The following is a 15029-nucleotide window of genomic DNA, read 5'->3' on the forward strand; positions in this document are numbered from 1 at the left end:
TGATGCCTGCGATGCCACAATTCAGATCAGAAGCAGGACCTGACTACAGATTTGTGGACTCAGCGTCCATTTTTGCTCAGTTCACCAGAGCGTCTGCGCCTCGCACATGGCCCATCAGCTCAGAGGTGCACTGTGGTGAGGAGGCCTCGGGCCGGTGTCTTGTGTTAGTTCCCGAGGCTGCAGATTCCTTCCAGAGACAACGCCAGGCCTTTCCTTGCTCTCCACACTCACGTGCCTGCTTCGCCTCCTGTTTGCAGCCTCTTGTCCAGGTTAAGCTGCTTGTAGGACCTCCGGGTGGTTGGTAGGTGTTTGTGGTTTCATGCCTAGAAACAGAGGAAAGGTTGGGGCCACGGATGCAGATTTCAGAGTCAAGGAACGTTTCCTGGAACATTCTAACTATAGAACATTCTGAGGAGTTTGGACGTAATCCCCTCCAGCTTCTCCGCCTCAGCTGTACGTAAGAATTGGTAGGTCTGGGGAAAGGCTGCAGTATTTTTAGTTTTTACTAGCGCCACGGGTTTCAGAGGCACAGCTAGGAATGCTGTGCTCAGTAGCTGCTGTGGAAGGATTTGAAGCAAGGAGGTGGCATAATCAGAGTTAATTTTTCATCTTCTGTTTGGCAATGCTCCATTTCTAGGGTGTGTGTGTGTTTGTGTGTGTGTGTGTGTGTGTGTGTGTGTAAATTCGCTATTATCCCCCCAAAGTGCATCTTTTGAGGTTTTGTTGTTGTTGTTTTAATTACCTCACTAGGATCGGTTCCCAGGAGTAATTCTCTTGAATGGAAGGAAGTGAGTAGTTGCGGTTCCTGATGATGTATGTCCATGATGGTTATAATCAGTTTACAGTGTTACACTCATCTATGCGTTGGGCTGCATTGGCCTTTAGAATCATTTTATAACAAACAAAAATAAATAAATTTTAAAAAATTTTTAAGAAAAAATAGAAGCATTTTGTAAGGTTCAAGAAAAGAAAAACTATTGGGATTTTGGTTAGAGTAATTTTATTTTGAAGCTAATAAATTCTCAATGTTTGCATCATGTTTATAGTATCTTACATGATTTAACTGCCTATTTAATAACTTACATTTATCTCTAATAGATTGATGAACTCCCAGAGGGAGCGGTGAAACCTCCAGCAAACAAGTATCCTATCTTCTTTTTTGGCACCCATGAAACGTAAGTCAGCAAACCAACCTAAAGTTTCAAAGCTCCAATTTGACACTGCTAGACTGCATTGTTCATAGAGGATCTATAACATTTCACATGTTGTGCAAATCATTATAATCAGTTATATAAAATTGCAAACCTTAATGTGTTTTTCTTAAGGTAAAGATTTTCAAACAGTTTCCTTTTAAATGTCATCTTTGTTTCTGTTCAAATGTGAGCATCACCCAGAATTCCCCTTTGGGACACTTCGAAGTCCTACGGTGATCCTCTTGCCACCAGTCATTGCTTCTGTAGCTCTTACATGTTTCTGTCCAGAGAAATGTTTACCATTCATACTTCACAGACTTCCCATTCATACTTCCTGTAATATTACACTCTGTGATAAATGTAAGTTATCACAGAGCAAAATTGTGTTCTCTACGGCTCTCTCAATTTGTGGGACCCCAGAGCACACATACCACAAATTTTTTAAGGTTTTCTAATTGTATTGGTTAGAGTACAGGCTAACCTATTGAATAAAAAAACCTGAAAGACAGGTATTTTAAATGATACAGAAGTTTATTTCTTTTGAAACAATCCAGAGATAGGCAGATAGAACGAGGTGGGTAGAATGCTGTGTTCTAGGAACCCAGGTTCCTCTGTCCTGCCATTCCCTGTGGTGTGTTGTCCTTGTCTGCATATTTCTTTTTCCATATATTTTTATTGATTTCAGAGAGGGAGGGAGAGAGATAGAAACATCAGTTATGAGAGAATCATTGATCGCTGCCTCCTGCACGCCCCCTACTGGGGATGGAGCCCACAACCTGGGCATGTGCCCTTGACCAGAATTGAACCTGGGACCCTTCCGTCTGCAGGCTGAAGCTCTGAGCCAAACCTGCTAGGGCTGCTTATTTCTTTAAAAATAAAAAAGTTTTCATTAGAAAACAAACAAATTGGCTAAACAGCACCTGTGCATCTTCCAGGTCGAGGGAAGGGGGAAGAAAGAGAACAAGTAACTTCTCGTAAGGAAATGACAGGGGAGTTGCAGGTGTCGCTTCCGCTTGCATTCATTCCAGTGGCAAGAAGTTGGTCGTGTGGCCACACCCAGCTGTTAGGGCAGCTGGAAAACATAGGCTCTAGGGAGGGGAAAATCGGGAGGAGGAATCAACCCATTAATAAAGGAAAGACGGCCGAAACCGGTTTGGCTCAGTGGATAGAGCGTCGGCCTGCGGACTGAAAGGTCCCAGGTTCGATTCCGGTCAAGGGCATGTACCTGGGTTGCAGGCACATCCCCAGTGGGAGATGTGCAGGAGGCAGCTGATCGATGTTTCTCTCTCATCGATGTTTCTAACTCTCTATCTCTCTCCCTTTCTCTCTGTAAAAAATCAGTAAAATATATTTAAAAAATAAAAAATAAATTTAAAAAAATAAATAAAAGAAAGACGATAATGGATATGTGGGGACAGTTGGCAGCCTTGACACACTAAGAATGTGTATGGTTAATTACGCACACAGGGAGTAGAAATTGCAAATGTGGGGGGAAGCTGAAAACTATTGGGAAATCTTACACGTCTTCAAATTCAGGGTCACCCTTATGTTCACTTGGGTGTTAGTAGAGGCAGGCAGGAGCTGTGCCTTAGCCTGCTGCCTGCTGCCTGCTGCCTGCCACTCTGGCTTCGTCCGCATACGGGCCTGGAAAGGGAGCTCCCCAGGAGAGGGCCCTGGAGACAAACGTCTTTCTTGTCTTCACGTGAGAAATAGTTGGGTTTCATTCAGGAAGTTAGTGTTATTTTCTTTTGTTTTGCTTTTATCTAATAGACACTGTGGCCTATGCAACTTATGTTTTCTTTCATAGAGAGATTGCTGGGAAGTAGCACAATCCAGCCCTGGCTGGTTTGGCTCAGTGGATAGAGCATCTATCGGCCTGCAGACTGAAAGGTCCCAGGTTCGATTCCGGTCAAGGGCACATGCCCAGGTTGTGGGCTCCATCCCCAGTAGGGGGCGTGCAGGAGGCAGCCGATCAATGATTCTCTCTCATCATTGATGTTTCTATCTCTCTCTCCCTCTCCCTTCCTCTCTGAAATCAATACAAATATATTTTATTTTAAAAAAAGAAGAAGAAAGTAGCACAATCCAGGATTGCTGGTTTGTATACCCAGCTATCTGTTTTTTTCTGCCTTGAAGCATGTCTATAAAACATCTGTGATAGGTGCCTAACTCAGAGGATTTATTTATTCATATACTTTTTAAAATTTTTATGTATTGATTTGAGAGAGAGAGAAATATCAATTTGTTGTTCAGTTATTTTATACATTCGTTGGCTGATTCTTGTATATGTCCTGACCAGGGATCAAATCCACAACCTTGTTATATCAAGACGATGCTCTAAGGATTGAGCTATTTTTAATTTGTTTACTAAAATATACTCTGGCACCTTAGTAGATATTGATATTAAAAATACTTTACATTTGGCCCTGCCGGTGTAGCTCAGTGGTTGAGCATCAACCTATGAACTAGGAGGTCAAGGTTCAATTCCCGATCAGGGCACATGCTTGGGTTATGGGCTTCATCCCCAGTGTGGGGTGTATGGGAGGCAGCCGATCAAAGATTCTCTGTTATAATTGATGTTTCTCTCCCTCTCTCTCTCTCTCTCTCTCTCTCTCTCTCTCTCTCTCTCTCTCTCTCTCTCTCTCTCTCTCTCTCTCTCTCTCTCTCTCTCTCTCCCCCCCCCCCCCCTCCCTCACTCCCTCTCCATTCCTCTCTGATATCAATAAATATATATACATATCTTTTTTAAGATGCCTTACATTTGAAGGTCAGAGTATCAATTCCATTTCTAATGTGTCTCTACAGTGCATTTCTTGGTCCAAAAGATCTTTTTCCATATAAAGAATACAAAGACAAGTTCGGAAAGTCCAACAAACGGAAAGGATTCAATGAAGGATTGTGGGAAATAGAGAATAACCCCGGAGTAAAGTTCACTGGGTACCAGGTAGGGTGTGCTTCCTTGTCACTTGCTGTAGCTCATCTCTTTGGTTTTCGCTCCCTTTTGGATCTTTCTTATATGGCCTTTGTACTAAAAGTTACCCTCCCTCCATTTGAAGCCAGAATTCTTTTTTGGTTTCGGTAGCATTTGGGGTTAAATATAATTCTGTTACCCAAGAGGGTTCAAGTCAGGGAAATCGAGGCTGACAGCCCTTTATTTTGAAAATCTTTAAGAGTAAGCTGAACCCTTTCAAATTAAAATGGAGCGATTCTTTTCACCGTCTGTGTTCTTGGCTCGTTTTTCAGAAGTGTAACTGGCTAATATTTTATTTGTCAGGCAATTCAACAGCAGAGCTCTTCAGAAACTGAGGGGGAAGGCGGCAACACCGCCGATGCGAGCAGCGAGGAAGAAGGGGATAGAGTCGAAGAAGATGGAAAAGGCAAAAGGAAGAATGAAAAAGCTGGCTCGAAACGGAAAAAGTCCTACACTTCAAAGGTTACTAAGAGGCTGCTCCCGTTGTTATGTTCTATGCATAGTCACTGAAAGTTTTAGGTTCTTTTTACTTCCTTCTTCGGGCACACGGCTGTGTGCTCGCTCTGTGGGCCTCTGCCTTAGAGACAGTAGAGCAGAAGGGAATCAGACAGGTAACCTCAGGGGAGGGCAACTGGCTGTAGACTCAGGGGGCTGGTTGGACCCCGAAAATACCACCTTCTCAGCGAGAGGAGGATTTTCTTCAGTCACAGACGTAGGATAGGTGTGTGTCCTACAATAGCCTCCAGGTGAGAGCTGGAGAATTTAGGGACATAGGAGGATCGGAACAATGCAGGACCATCTCAGTGTGCTAACGATACAATATTCTTTTTCTTTTTCTTTCTTTCTTTTTTTTTAATCATGGATCAGCTTAGTAGATAGAGCATTGCCCTCGGAATGAAGGGTCCCGAGTTCAGTTCCGGTCAAGGGCATGTTACCTCAGTTGCAGGTTAGGTCCCCAGCCCTGGTCAAGGCTCATGTGGGAGGCAACCAATCGATGTGCCTCTCTCACATCGATATTTCTCTCCTTCTCTCTTCCTCTCTGAAATAAATAAAAACTTTTTTTTAAAAAAAAAGGGAAAGAAAAACCATGAGATTGTGAAAACTGATCACCTTTTAGAAACTGAAACCAAGACAAACAGACCTTTGAAGAACAAAGATTGGTCCAGTTGGTCTGTCACATGATTGAATATTTGGATAAATTACTTCCCAGAGATTCTGGTGTTTAGTGACTGGAAATACTTAGGAAACGCCTCAAAATCAAGTATCAAGAGTTTATCAGACTATAAACATTGTATTTTATGGCCTATAAAATCCACCCAACTTGCATACAGGTAAAATTGAATAAATGCATATTATTTCCCATGCAATTAACGAAAACCATGATATTTGCTTTGATGGGGATAAAGTTTGCAAATAACAAAATAATCAGAATTTTCCCCATCCTCCAGGGTGCCTTCTAGCTCTGTAGCCTTCCCCACGTGGTGTCTGCCCAGCTGTACTTTTTCATTGACAGTGTTCTGGGTGGGTGAATCTCTGTTTTCTGCTTTTAACATCTTGCTTCTGGACAGGACTAAAAGAAGCACTAGTCCACTTGTACTTCTTTTTAAAAAATATATATTTTTATTATTTCAGAGAGGAAAGGAGATGGAAAGATAGAAACATCAATGATGAGAGAGAATCATTGATCAGCTGCCTCCTGCACGCCCCCTTCTGGGGTTCGAGCCCCCAACCCAGGCATATGCCTTGACCAGAATAGAACCGTGACCTCTGGGTTTATAAGTCGACACTCTACCACCGAGCCACACCAGTGGGGCTACCTCTGCTTCTTTTGCAGCTGGTTCAACTGAGGCCCAGAGAGGTGAAGTGACTGACCCAAGGTCACTAGCCCGGCCCTGGCACCCTGCGTGTTGTGGACTTACGTCCTGTGTCAGGCCAGAAAGGGCAGGTGTAGGTCGGCTCCTTCTGCATCTCTTACACTTGTGCGTTTGGGTTTCTACTTGGCTATAATTTTTAACTTCTCTAAACATTTAGAAATCCTCTAAACAGTCCCGGAAGTCTCCGGGGGATGACGACGACAAGGACTGCAAAGAAGAGGAAAACAAAAGCAGCTCGGAGGGTGGAGACGCCGGCAATGACACGAGAAACACAGCTTCAGACTTGCAGAAAACCAGCGAAGGGGTAAGGAGGCGCACGCGGTTCTCTCAGCTCATATTCACTTAGAAGACACTTGGCTGCAGAGTCAGGACTCGTATCTCAGCATTAGACGTTGTCTTAGTAAATGAGGAAGTACTCTCAGCCCGGTCGGTCGGTCGGTCGGTCCGTATACCCCTCCACTGACAGCTCCTGGGTAAGAGCAGCTGCTCGACTGCAAACAGGCCGGCCAGGTGGGAATTGCACCTGCCTGTCAGCTTGGAACTCTACCAACAGTTTATTCTTTTCTAAACTAACTTAAGCAACTTGAAAGCCTTTTAAAGTCAGGCGTGAAATATTGAAATTATGAAATGCCACCTCCACATCTGACAGTTGCATTTCTTTAGTTATAAAATAAACGGCATGTTCAAAATAGGGGGGTTCCTACTGCTGCTTCTGTCCATTTTTGTGCCCGTGGGGGCTTTACATATTTAAGTATTCAAACAGTATATGAATGCTGATTTTTTAAAGGACCCAACAGGAAAACTTGTCCACTTTGAGTCTTGTTTACTTTTGTTAACTTCTGTTAACTTCAAAGTCACAAGCAAAAACACCTTTGCCAAAGTGTTAGTGAAGGCCAACTTTGCCCCTGGCCATTTTCCATGAGTCTGTTCTCTGTGAAGACTGAACAGTGGCAAATGGTTTAAAAACACCAACCCCTGAAATATCTGACTGTTACTCGTCTGTTAAATTCTGGTGCCAGCTTAGCTCTTGCCTGTCCTTGTTTGTACTGTTTACCTCTCAGCTCTGTCCCTCCTCCATCCACTTCCCATAATTCCCCGTGGTTAGGGTTCTAGTTGTTCCTTGTTTTCTCTCGTCCACCTCAGCTCCGCTCCGCCCCTGCCTGTCTTTATTCTCCACACCTCCCTCCACTACATAGTCCTCTCTTGTTCCCTTTGCCTGTAGCCTCACTGAATGAAGGCTTGAGTACCTGACACATTCAATTTCCTTGTGTCCCACCTGCTACCTTGTTTAAAGACACACCCCCCCCCCCCCAAAAAGAAAAGCATGTCATTAAAGTGATGGTCACATTTTGGAGCCGCCTTCACTGTGTGTGGGGCAGTAATGATTTATTGAGGCGGCTGTGGGACCATCTGTTCTGAACGATGCTTCAATATGGATTGCTTAGTTGTTGCTGTGAATTTTCTACCAATGTGGGCATAGAAACTACTGCCTTTCATGTTAATGTTTTAAAAAGACATTACTACAGAAGTTTCTGTGGTTGGTTAAAAGGGTGTTTTTTTTATTGTTTAAATGGATGTCTTCCTCCTTCACAAGGGAGGGAAATCCTTCAAAGGCTGTGAGTATAATCTTGTATCTCGCGCTTTTATTTGTGAATAGTTAGGAGTCATCAGGCATTGCATTTTATTTACTTTTTTTAATCCTCACCTGAGGATATTTTTCTGTTGATTTTAGAGAGAGGGAAAGACAGACAGATATATCGATGGGAGAGAAACACATCGATTAGTTGCCTCCTGCTGGTGCCCTGACCAGGGCCCAGGCCGGGAAGGAGCCTGCAACCTAGGTAGGTGCCCTTGACCGGAATTGAACCCGGGACCCTTCCGTCCACTGAGCCAAACCAGCGAGGGCAGGCCACAGATTTTATTTATTTTATTTTTGAAAATATATTTTTATTGATTTCAGAAAGAGGAAGGGAGAGGGAGAGAAAGATAGAAACATCAATGATGAGAAAGTCATTGATTGGCTGCCTCCTGCACGCCCCACTGGGGATGGAGCCCGCAACCTGGGCATGTGCCCTGACCGGGAATTGACCCATGACCTCCTGGTTCATAGGTCGATGCTCAAACACTAGCCACGCCAGCCAGGTTGGATCACAGATTTTAAATGGAGTTTGTTTGTTGGTTGGTTTTAAGATTGGCTTTCCCAATTTGGTAGAAACAGAGGCTGAGAAATGTATTCCTGCCGCTCGAGGGGATGCCGGGTTTAGCAGCTTCCTCTCTGAAGGCTCTGGCATGACTCACGTACGGCGTCATGTACAGTTCAGTGTAGATGCTGGGTCTGTGCGTGAAAACACTCCCACGCGTGAGCCATGCGTGCTTCCAAACACATCCCTCTGCTCGGTGAAGTGAGGCCTGAAGCAGGCTGTTTTAGAAGAAATATTTGGGGCCTGGGTTCCCTCTTTCACTCGTCCCATGAGAGCGTACTCGGGGCTTTGGTACTTTGGGGTCAATGATGAAGAGAACAAAGACAGGATCCCTGTGGGGTAGTGGGGCCTGGCACAGTTTAAAGTGGGCCCCACACGGAGACTTTCCTCTTTGTCACACACGTCACCTGAATTCTGAAAGAAAGTGGGCTTCCTTTCTTTCTGTCCACCTTGATTTTGCCAACTCTAGTTTTTTGACAAGCCCGATGTCAAAGTAATTAAGTTGTAAATATTATACAGAATAATTTGCATACACTCCAAATGCTTTTTAAATTTTAAAGCAGTTTGCCTTTTTAAAAAATGTTTTGTGGCTCAGTGATTGAGCATCGACTTATGAACCAGGAGGTCACGGTTCGATGCCCGTCAGGGCACGTGCCTGGGCTGTGGGCTTGATCCCCAGTAGGGGGCGTGCAGGAGGCAGCCGATCAGTGATTCTCTCTCATCATTGATGTTCCTGTCTCTCCCTCTCCCTTCCTCTCTGAAATCAATGCAAATATATTTTTACAAAACAAAAACAAAAACCCTAGTCGTTCCTTTGGCTTTTTGCACTGACGGGTATGAAGCAGAGCCCCAGGCTGTGCTTGCTAAGTGTGGTCTGTGCCGCGGTGCCGGTGGGAGCCTCCGCAGGCCCAGCTGTACGCTCTGTCGGTGCAGAAGCTTCTGTTGCTGATGTCCTCCGTCTCCTAAAGGCTCGTCTCCTCTCTTCTCTTACAGACCTAACCACCGTGGTGAACGCTGCGTATTTGAGAAACCACAGGAAGGTTGCGCGCTTGGTTGTCTCATGTTCTCGGATTTGCTACGAACCCACACGGTCCTTGTTGTCATTGACTGAACCCAGTTTGTATGTCCTTGATTCACATTCCTCTCTGTTTGTGTTTAGAGAAAGAAAAAAAAAAGACATTTTAGCCTTTTTTAAAGTTACTGATATAATTTCTTGTTACTTGGTTGCATGAAGCTGCCCTTAACCACTGAGGGTTATCAAGATGTTTGCACAGACTTACACACGTCTAGGATCCTTTTATCAAGGCAGTGACGTTCTGAAGCCTCCTGCCTCACTCCGCCTCCACCGCACACTCAGTTCAATACAAATTTGCATTTCTTTAAAATGACCACTCAACCTGATACGTATCTCCTCTGGGTGACAGGACCCGGGAGCCAGTTCCTAGATACGTAACGCTGGCATATTGAAGATGAAATGAAAATGGTTCTTCATCTTCGAGGCCAGGTGTAAAGGTTAACCATATTGTAAGATATCTATTCCGTATTAGAAATAGCCCATTGACAACTTCTACTTCTCCAGACTCACGCTGTTAGGTACACAAACCCAGTTTCTGTATGTGAGGTCAGTGCGTCTTTTTGTGTTAACCCCAAAATAGAGGCAACACTTTCTTCCCCCCACTGCCAAGACCATTCGAGCGGGTCACTCGAGGTGGGAGCTTGAAGCTGGACATCCGCAGCAGCCAGCCCTATGGGAAACCAGACAGAGCATCGACTTTTAAATACAGACTTTTTAAAAGAACTTGTTTTCTTTCAGGACTAGAATTAGAATAGCTACTCTCCATCCACACGCCATTATTATGTGTACATTCTCGTTGCTATTGTGATCATAGAGAGTTTTATTTATTTTTATGCCAGCCTATATTGTGAGGACACATTTAGTCAGTTTGGGTTTCCTCAATCCTGTTATGCTTGTCTTTGAAACATATTTCGCGTACTCGAGGTTTGTAGTTGAAAAGTTTACTGTAAAAAAAAAAAAAAAAAGAAGAAAAAAAAATGTATTGTTTTTACAGAATAAATTTATTGGAATGTGTCCTGGGAGTAAGGTTTGAGGTTGTAAACCACTACGTTGGTGTAACTTGGCTTCATAAATGTAATGTGAGGTATTGATGTGATTCACATATTAAAGCGAAGTTTGTTGACAGCAAGTTGGCAATAGAACCAGTGCAGGTGAGGTCTTATTTTCATACTCTCTCCGGGCTGTAAGGGTTTTTTGTAAACACTGGGGGGAGGGGAAGGAATGGCCTGTGGTTGCTTATACATCTAAGATATTTACCAGCTCACTGGACCCTAAGCTCAGACACTTGACCTCATCCGGGTTTTTATCTGGACCCTGTTTTCTTCTACTTTTCTTATTTTGGCGAAGAGCTAAAAAAATGACATGAAGACAGAATGTGAGAAGCTGTAAAGGCCCAGGGCAGTGGTCGGCAAACCGCGGCTCTCGAGCCACATGCGGCTCTTTGGCCCCTTGAGTGGGGCTCTTCCACAAAATACCACGTGCGGGCGCGCACGTACAGTGCGAGTGAAACTTCATGGCCCACGCGCAGAAGTCAGTTTTCAGCCTGGGCGAGTCTATTTTGAAGAAGTGGCGTTAGAAGAAGTGGGGGTACGTTCGCTGAGGTCGGCCCTCAGATTGGGGACGTTTTTAGAAAGGCCAGCTTAGGAGTACCCTAATTAAGTTAATAACAATGTACCTACCTATATAGTTTCAGTTTAAAAAATTTGGATCTCAAAAGAAATTTCAATCGTTGTACTGTTGATACTTGGCTCTGTTGACTAATGAGTTTGCCGACCACTGGCCCAGGGCTATTCATGATGGTGATGGTGATGGTGATGGTGATGGTGATGGTGGCCATGGCAGCCGAGGCTCGGAAATCCCCGCCTGCCCACCTCGGGCTCTGAGGAGGCAGCTGTGCTGTGGGTTCTCTCATTCAGCAAATACTTTTCTTTCTCATACTGTTCTCACTCACAGTTCCACATGTGAACGTTCATTAAAAGATAGTAGGAAATGCCCTCACTGGTTTGGCTCAGTGGGTAGAGCATTGGCCTGCAGTTTGAAGGGTCCCGGGTTCGATTCCCGTTAAGGGCACGTACCTTGGTTGCAGGCTCCTCCCCAGCCCTGGTCAGGGCATGCAGGAGGCAACCAACCAATGTGTCTCTCTCATTTCAATGTTTCTCTCTCTAAAAATCATGGTCAGAGCATGCAGAAGGCAACCAATGTCTCTCTCATTTCAATGTTTCTCTCTCTAAAAATCAAAGGAAAAATATCCTCCGGTGAGGATTAAAAAAAAAGAAAAGAGAGTAGAAATGACAATCCAGTTCTTTTTCTTTAAAGGTCTTTTTAATTTTGAGTGTTTTAATTGAATTTAAAATTAATGAAGTTTGATTCATCACACGACCTCTTCATTGCTGACACTAAAGCATAAGGAGAATGTAGGTGGCATTTTAAATTGGAACATATAAATGACAGATTTTTAAAATAAACTACAAAACCGTATGAAAAAAATGTTTCACATTAAATAAGGTTTGTCATCATAAAAGGTCAAAAATCATTTTATTAAAAATATACACAGAAATACAATAGAAATCTCTCCTTTCACCAGTAAAACAAGTATTCCATTAAGGATAATCATAAAGTTATCGATCCCTCCTTAGCTGTTTAAACTCACAAAAACATTTTAGCAAAAGCAGTTTTTAAAACAGTAAATAATATACTTCCCCTGGGAAAACATTTTTCAAATAACATTGTAAAATACGCTGGTAATTTGCCTCTTATATTGATGTTGATAATGAAGCATAGACATCTTATATGCAAAAATATTTCTCCAATCTCAATTTGCTTTTTTGAATCTGTAATACGCAGAAAGCATATTCACTTTTGAATAGTTTTGTTTCCATGCTCACTGTTGTAGGAGCTAAATAGTCATTTTTCACACATATACTTAGTATGCGCAAACAGAACATTGAGATGGTCAAGTTTCCTCACAATAAATTTTTGAATAAATTTCTTTAAACAAACTGTTTCTCTCAACAACTTCAGCTTTCCTTCAAAAAAAAAAAAAAGAAAAATTGACCCACGCGGTCCCATAGATAGCTCACATACTCAGTGCAGAACAGTGTTGGTGTAGGGGAAGGGAGTGGAATGAGACGAAACCCCAGGACCAGGGAATCAAAATCCCGCCATCTCGACAAGAGCCACAGGAAGTCCTGTTTTCATTCAACCTTTTCCTCCGCCTTTGCTTTGAGGAAGAACTCTGGCTTGTAGATGCAGCGATAGGCCAGGAGCTGAGGAAGGGCTCCGTAGGCTATGTTGAACGCTAGAAAGAGGATTTTCGCTTCCTCGGGGACTCTGTGGATGTAAGCAGTTCTCGCATGAAGAGAAGCACCGATGTGAGAAAACTGAGCCTGTAGCGTTAAAGAAAAGGGGTAAGCATGAATTTTGTGACCAGCTGGGTGCGCGACACGTTCTGGCTCATTCCTTCAGACCATGTCTCTATGCCCTAAAGGACTAGTGCTTTTGACCAATCCATAGTCTTGAATATGTCACTGAATATAGGGCCGGTCTGGACGGAACTGTTCAAATAAAGTGTACCTTCTTGAGCGTGGCTTTAGCATACCAGCTGTTTTATGAACCATCCAGGGCCCCACAGCAAACAAACATCAGTAGGTCAGTGTAACAGAAAAATCTGAATAAAATCTCAGGTGACTTGTTTTTGTTTTCTGATTTGCATTCTGAGGATCCTATCATGAGACTCGGTCGTGGCTGACAAAATGTGTTCCCATAAAAATGAAAGTACAGCCCTGGCTGGTTTTGCTCAGTGGTTAGAGCGTCGGCCCACAGACTGAAGAGTCCTGGGTTCGATTCCGGTCAAGGGCACCTACCTCGGTTGCAGGTTCCCCCGCCCTGGTCGGGGTGCGTGCAGGAGGCAACCAATCGATGTGTCTCTCTCATATTGATGTTTCTCTCTTTCTCTCCCTCTCTCTAAAACTCAATGGGAAAATATCCTCAAGTGAGGATTTACCAAAAAAAAAAATGAAGAAAGTACAGAATTGAGAAGGCTAAAAGATTTTTAACATAACTATTTAAAAAGCAGCACTGGGGACCTCGGTTTCATGTATCAGTCTTTTACCTACTCCCTGGAGCAAAAGCTCAAAGCCCTTGATTATGTATTTTTTGCTGGTTTATTTATTCGTGTATTTGTTTCTTAAAAACGCCAAGGTTTGTTCTGCGAGCTGGGGTTGTTACCAGCATGGGGTGGGGTAGGGGTAGGGGTGCGCTCTGTAAAATGGCCAGGGTACGCACAGGCGACCTTTTCAAATCCAACTGTGCAGAATGGAAAGGCCAGCACTTCCCACTTGTACCCCTGGGCTTGTTCAGAACACACAGCAGAATGTGCCGGGCCATCTTTTTTTGATGCTTTTCATAAGAACAGGGGAAAACTGTTAGAAAAAGGCTTCTGTGAGATTTCCTCAGGATCCTTGTATCATTACAAAAGGCAGTCGTGGAGTCTGCATTTCAGTTTCATATCTCACTGAAATTCAAGGTGCACGTGGATAAAGAACTGGGAATCTGAATGTAGTAAGTGGTGGATTATTCATCAGGATCAAAGTGAAGAGACAAAAGACGTTACACTCGAAAGAAGGCACGGAAGCAACAATGAAAAACTAACCTGCTTTAAATACACATATGTTGTCTTCTCTTTCCTTCCCTATGAAATCTGTTTCTTCTGCTGAGTGGCTAACAGATAAAGGTGTTACTGAGCCCTGAACCTTATGCTTAAGAAAAGGACCAGCTTCCTTAAGCAGCATGTGTATGGGTCTGTATCAGGGACGTCTTCACGAATTCCCGCTACATTCTGGGGGCCTCTGGTTCAACTTTTGTTCTGTCAAGGACACCCCTGCATTGTGACCCATGAGGCCCTGAGAGGACTCTGCCCCACACACACCTCCCCAGCGGCAGACTCCAGGCCGAACCCAGCAAGTGGTCAGCTGGGTTTCATCTCTGGGCTCTGAAGCCAGGAGACCCTGAGAGCCCAGGGCATGCGCGGGGCCGCTGCTGTGGACATTCTGGGACCCGGAACCGGAGCTCGGCCCCCGGCACTGTGTTTCCCTAGAGCCTATTTTCAGTAACTGTCTGAATACATAACCAAACTTTGTCTTCTGTACCTGAGGCCAGATTCATACCCGGATTTTCTGAAACGTGGGTTTGGTGTCTCTGTCTTTATAGACGCTTGCACTGTACGCGCCACAAAAATCACCAAATGTGGGGACGTGCCAACCATCGTGGAGAGAATGGGTAATACGAGGGGTCATGCCCACCTGCGGAGGGAAACCCGCAGGCGGTGAGGCCGTAGGCTCCTCTCCTGCACCAACAGTGCGGTTAATACCTCACTGTCCCCAACAGCACACTCCCAGCGGCAGCAGGAAACAGTCATGTCCTTAGGTTAGAGTGCAAGCCCGCCGGGCAGGTACTGTGTCTCATGTTCCGTGTGGCACCGGTCGCATTGTGAGAGTTCAATAAACGTTCTACAGTCCTGGTCTCGTGACTGTCAAAACCCATAAAGCTTCCACAAAGCATTTCTCCAAAATGCAGAAATGTGAGGCTGAGCATCTACCTGATCATTTCTGAGGTGTTTCTTAAAGGTTTCCATAAAGGAAAAAGCTTATAAAGGGTGTCCCAAAATTCACGCAAGAAGTAATTTTGATAGAAAACACAGATTTATAATTAAAAATA

At 44.1% G+C, this 15029-nt stretch overlaps 2 protein-coding genes across 2 annotated transcripts in view; one reads left to right on the plus strand and one right to left on the minus strand.

Annotated features, from left to right (window-relative positions):
• The first annotated feature begins 821 nt into the window (after positions 1 to 821).
• Positions 822 to 10456, plus strand: LOC102261123 (hepatoma-derived growth factor-related protein 3). Its single transcript, XM_014549583.1, has 6 exons — positions 822 to 827; positions 1099 to 1175; positions 3999 to 4137; positions 4468 to 4626; positions 6196 to 6342; positions 9233 to 10456. The coding sequence occupies exons 1-6, from the start codon at positions 822 to 824 to the stop codon at positions 9236 to 9238; spliced, it is 534 nt and encodes a 177-aa protein (XP_014405069.1). The 3' UTR covers positions 9239 to 10456.
• A 1157-nt stretch (positions 10457 to 11613) lies between these two features.
• Positions 11614 to 15029, minus strand: part of TM6SF1 (transmembrane 6 superfamily member 1) — a 27932-nt gene continuing 24516 nt past the window's right edge. Inside the window, exon 10 of the mRNA XM_005878454.2 lies at positions 11614 to 12700. Within this exon, the coding sequence (XP_005878516.1) occupies positions 12509 to 12700 (192 nt within the window). The 3' untranslated portion in view covers positions 11614 to 12508. The remainder of the gene's footprint in view (positions 12701 to 15029) is intronic.

Source organism: Myotis brandtii, unplaced genomic scaffold (assembly GCF_000412655.1).
Source record: "Myotis brandtii unplaced genomic scaffold, ASM41265v1 scaffold561, whole genome shotgun sequence".
NCBI classification, from domain to species: domain Eukaryota; kingdom Metazoa; phylum Chordata; class Mammalia; order Chiroptera; family Vespertilionidae; genus Myotis; species Myotis brandtii.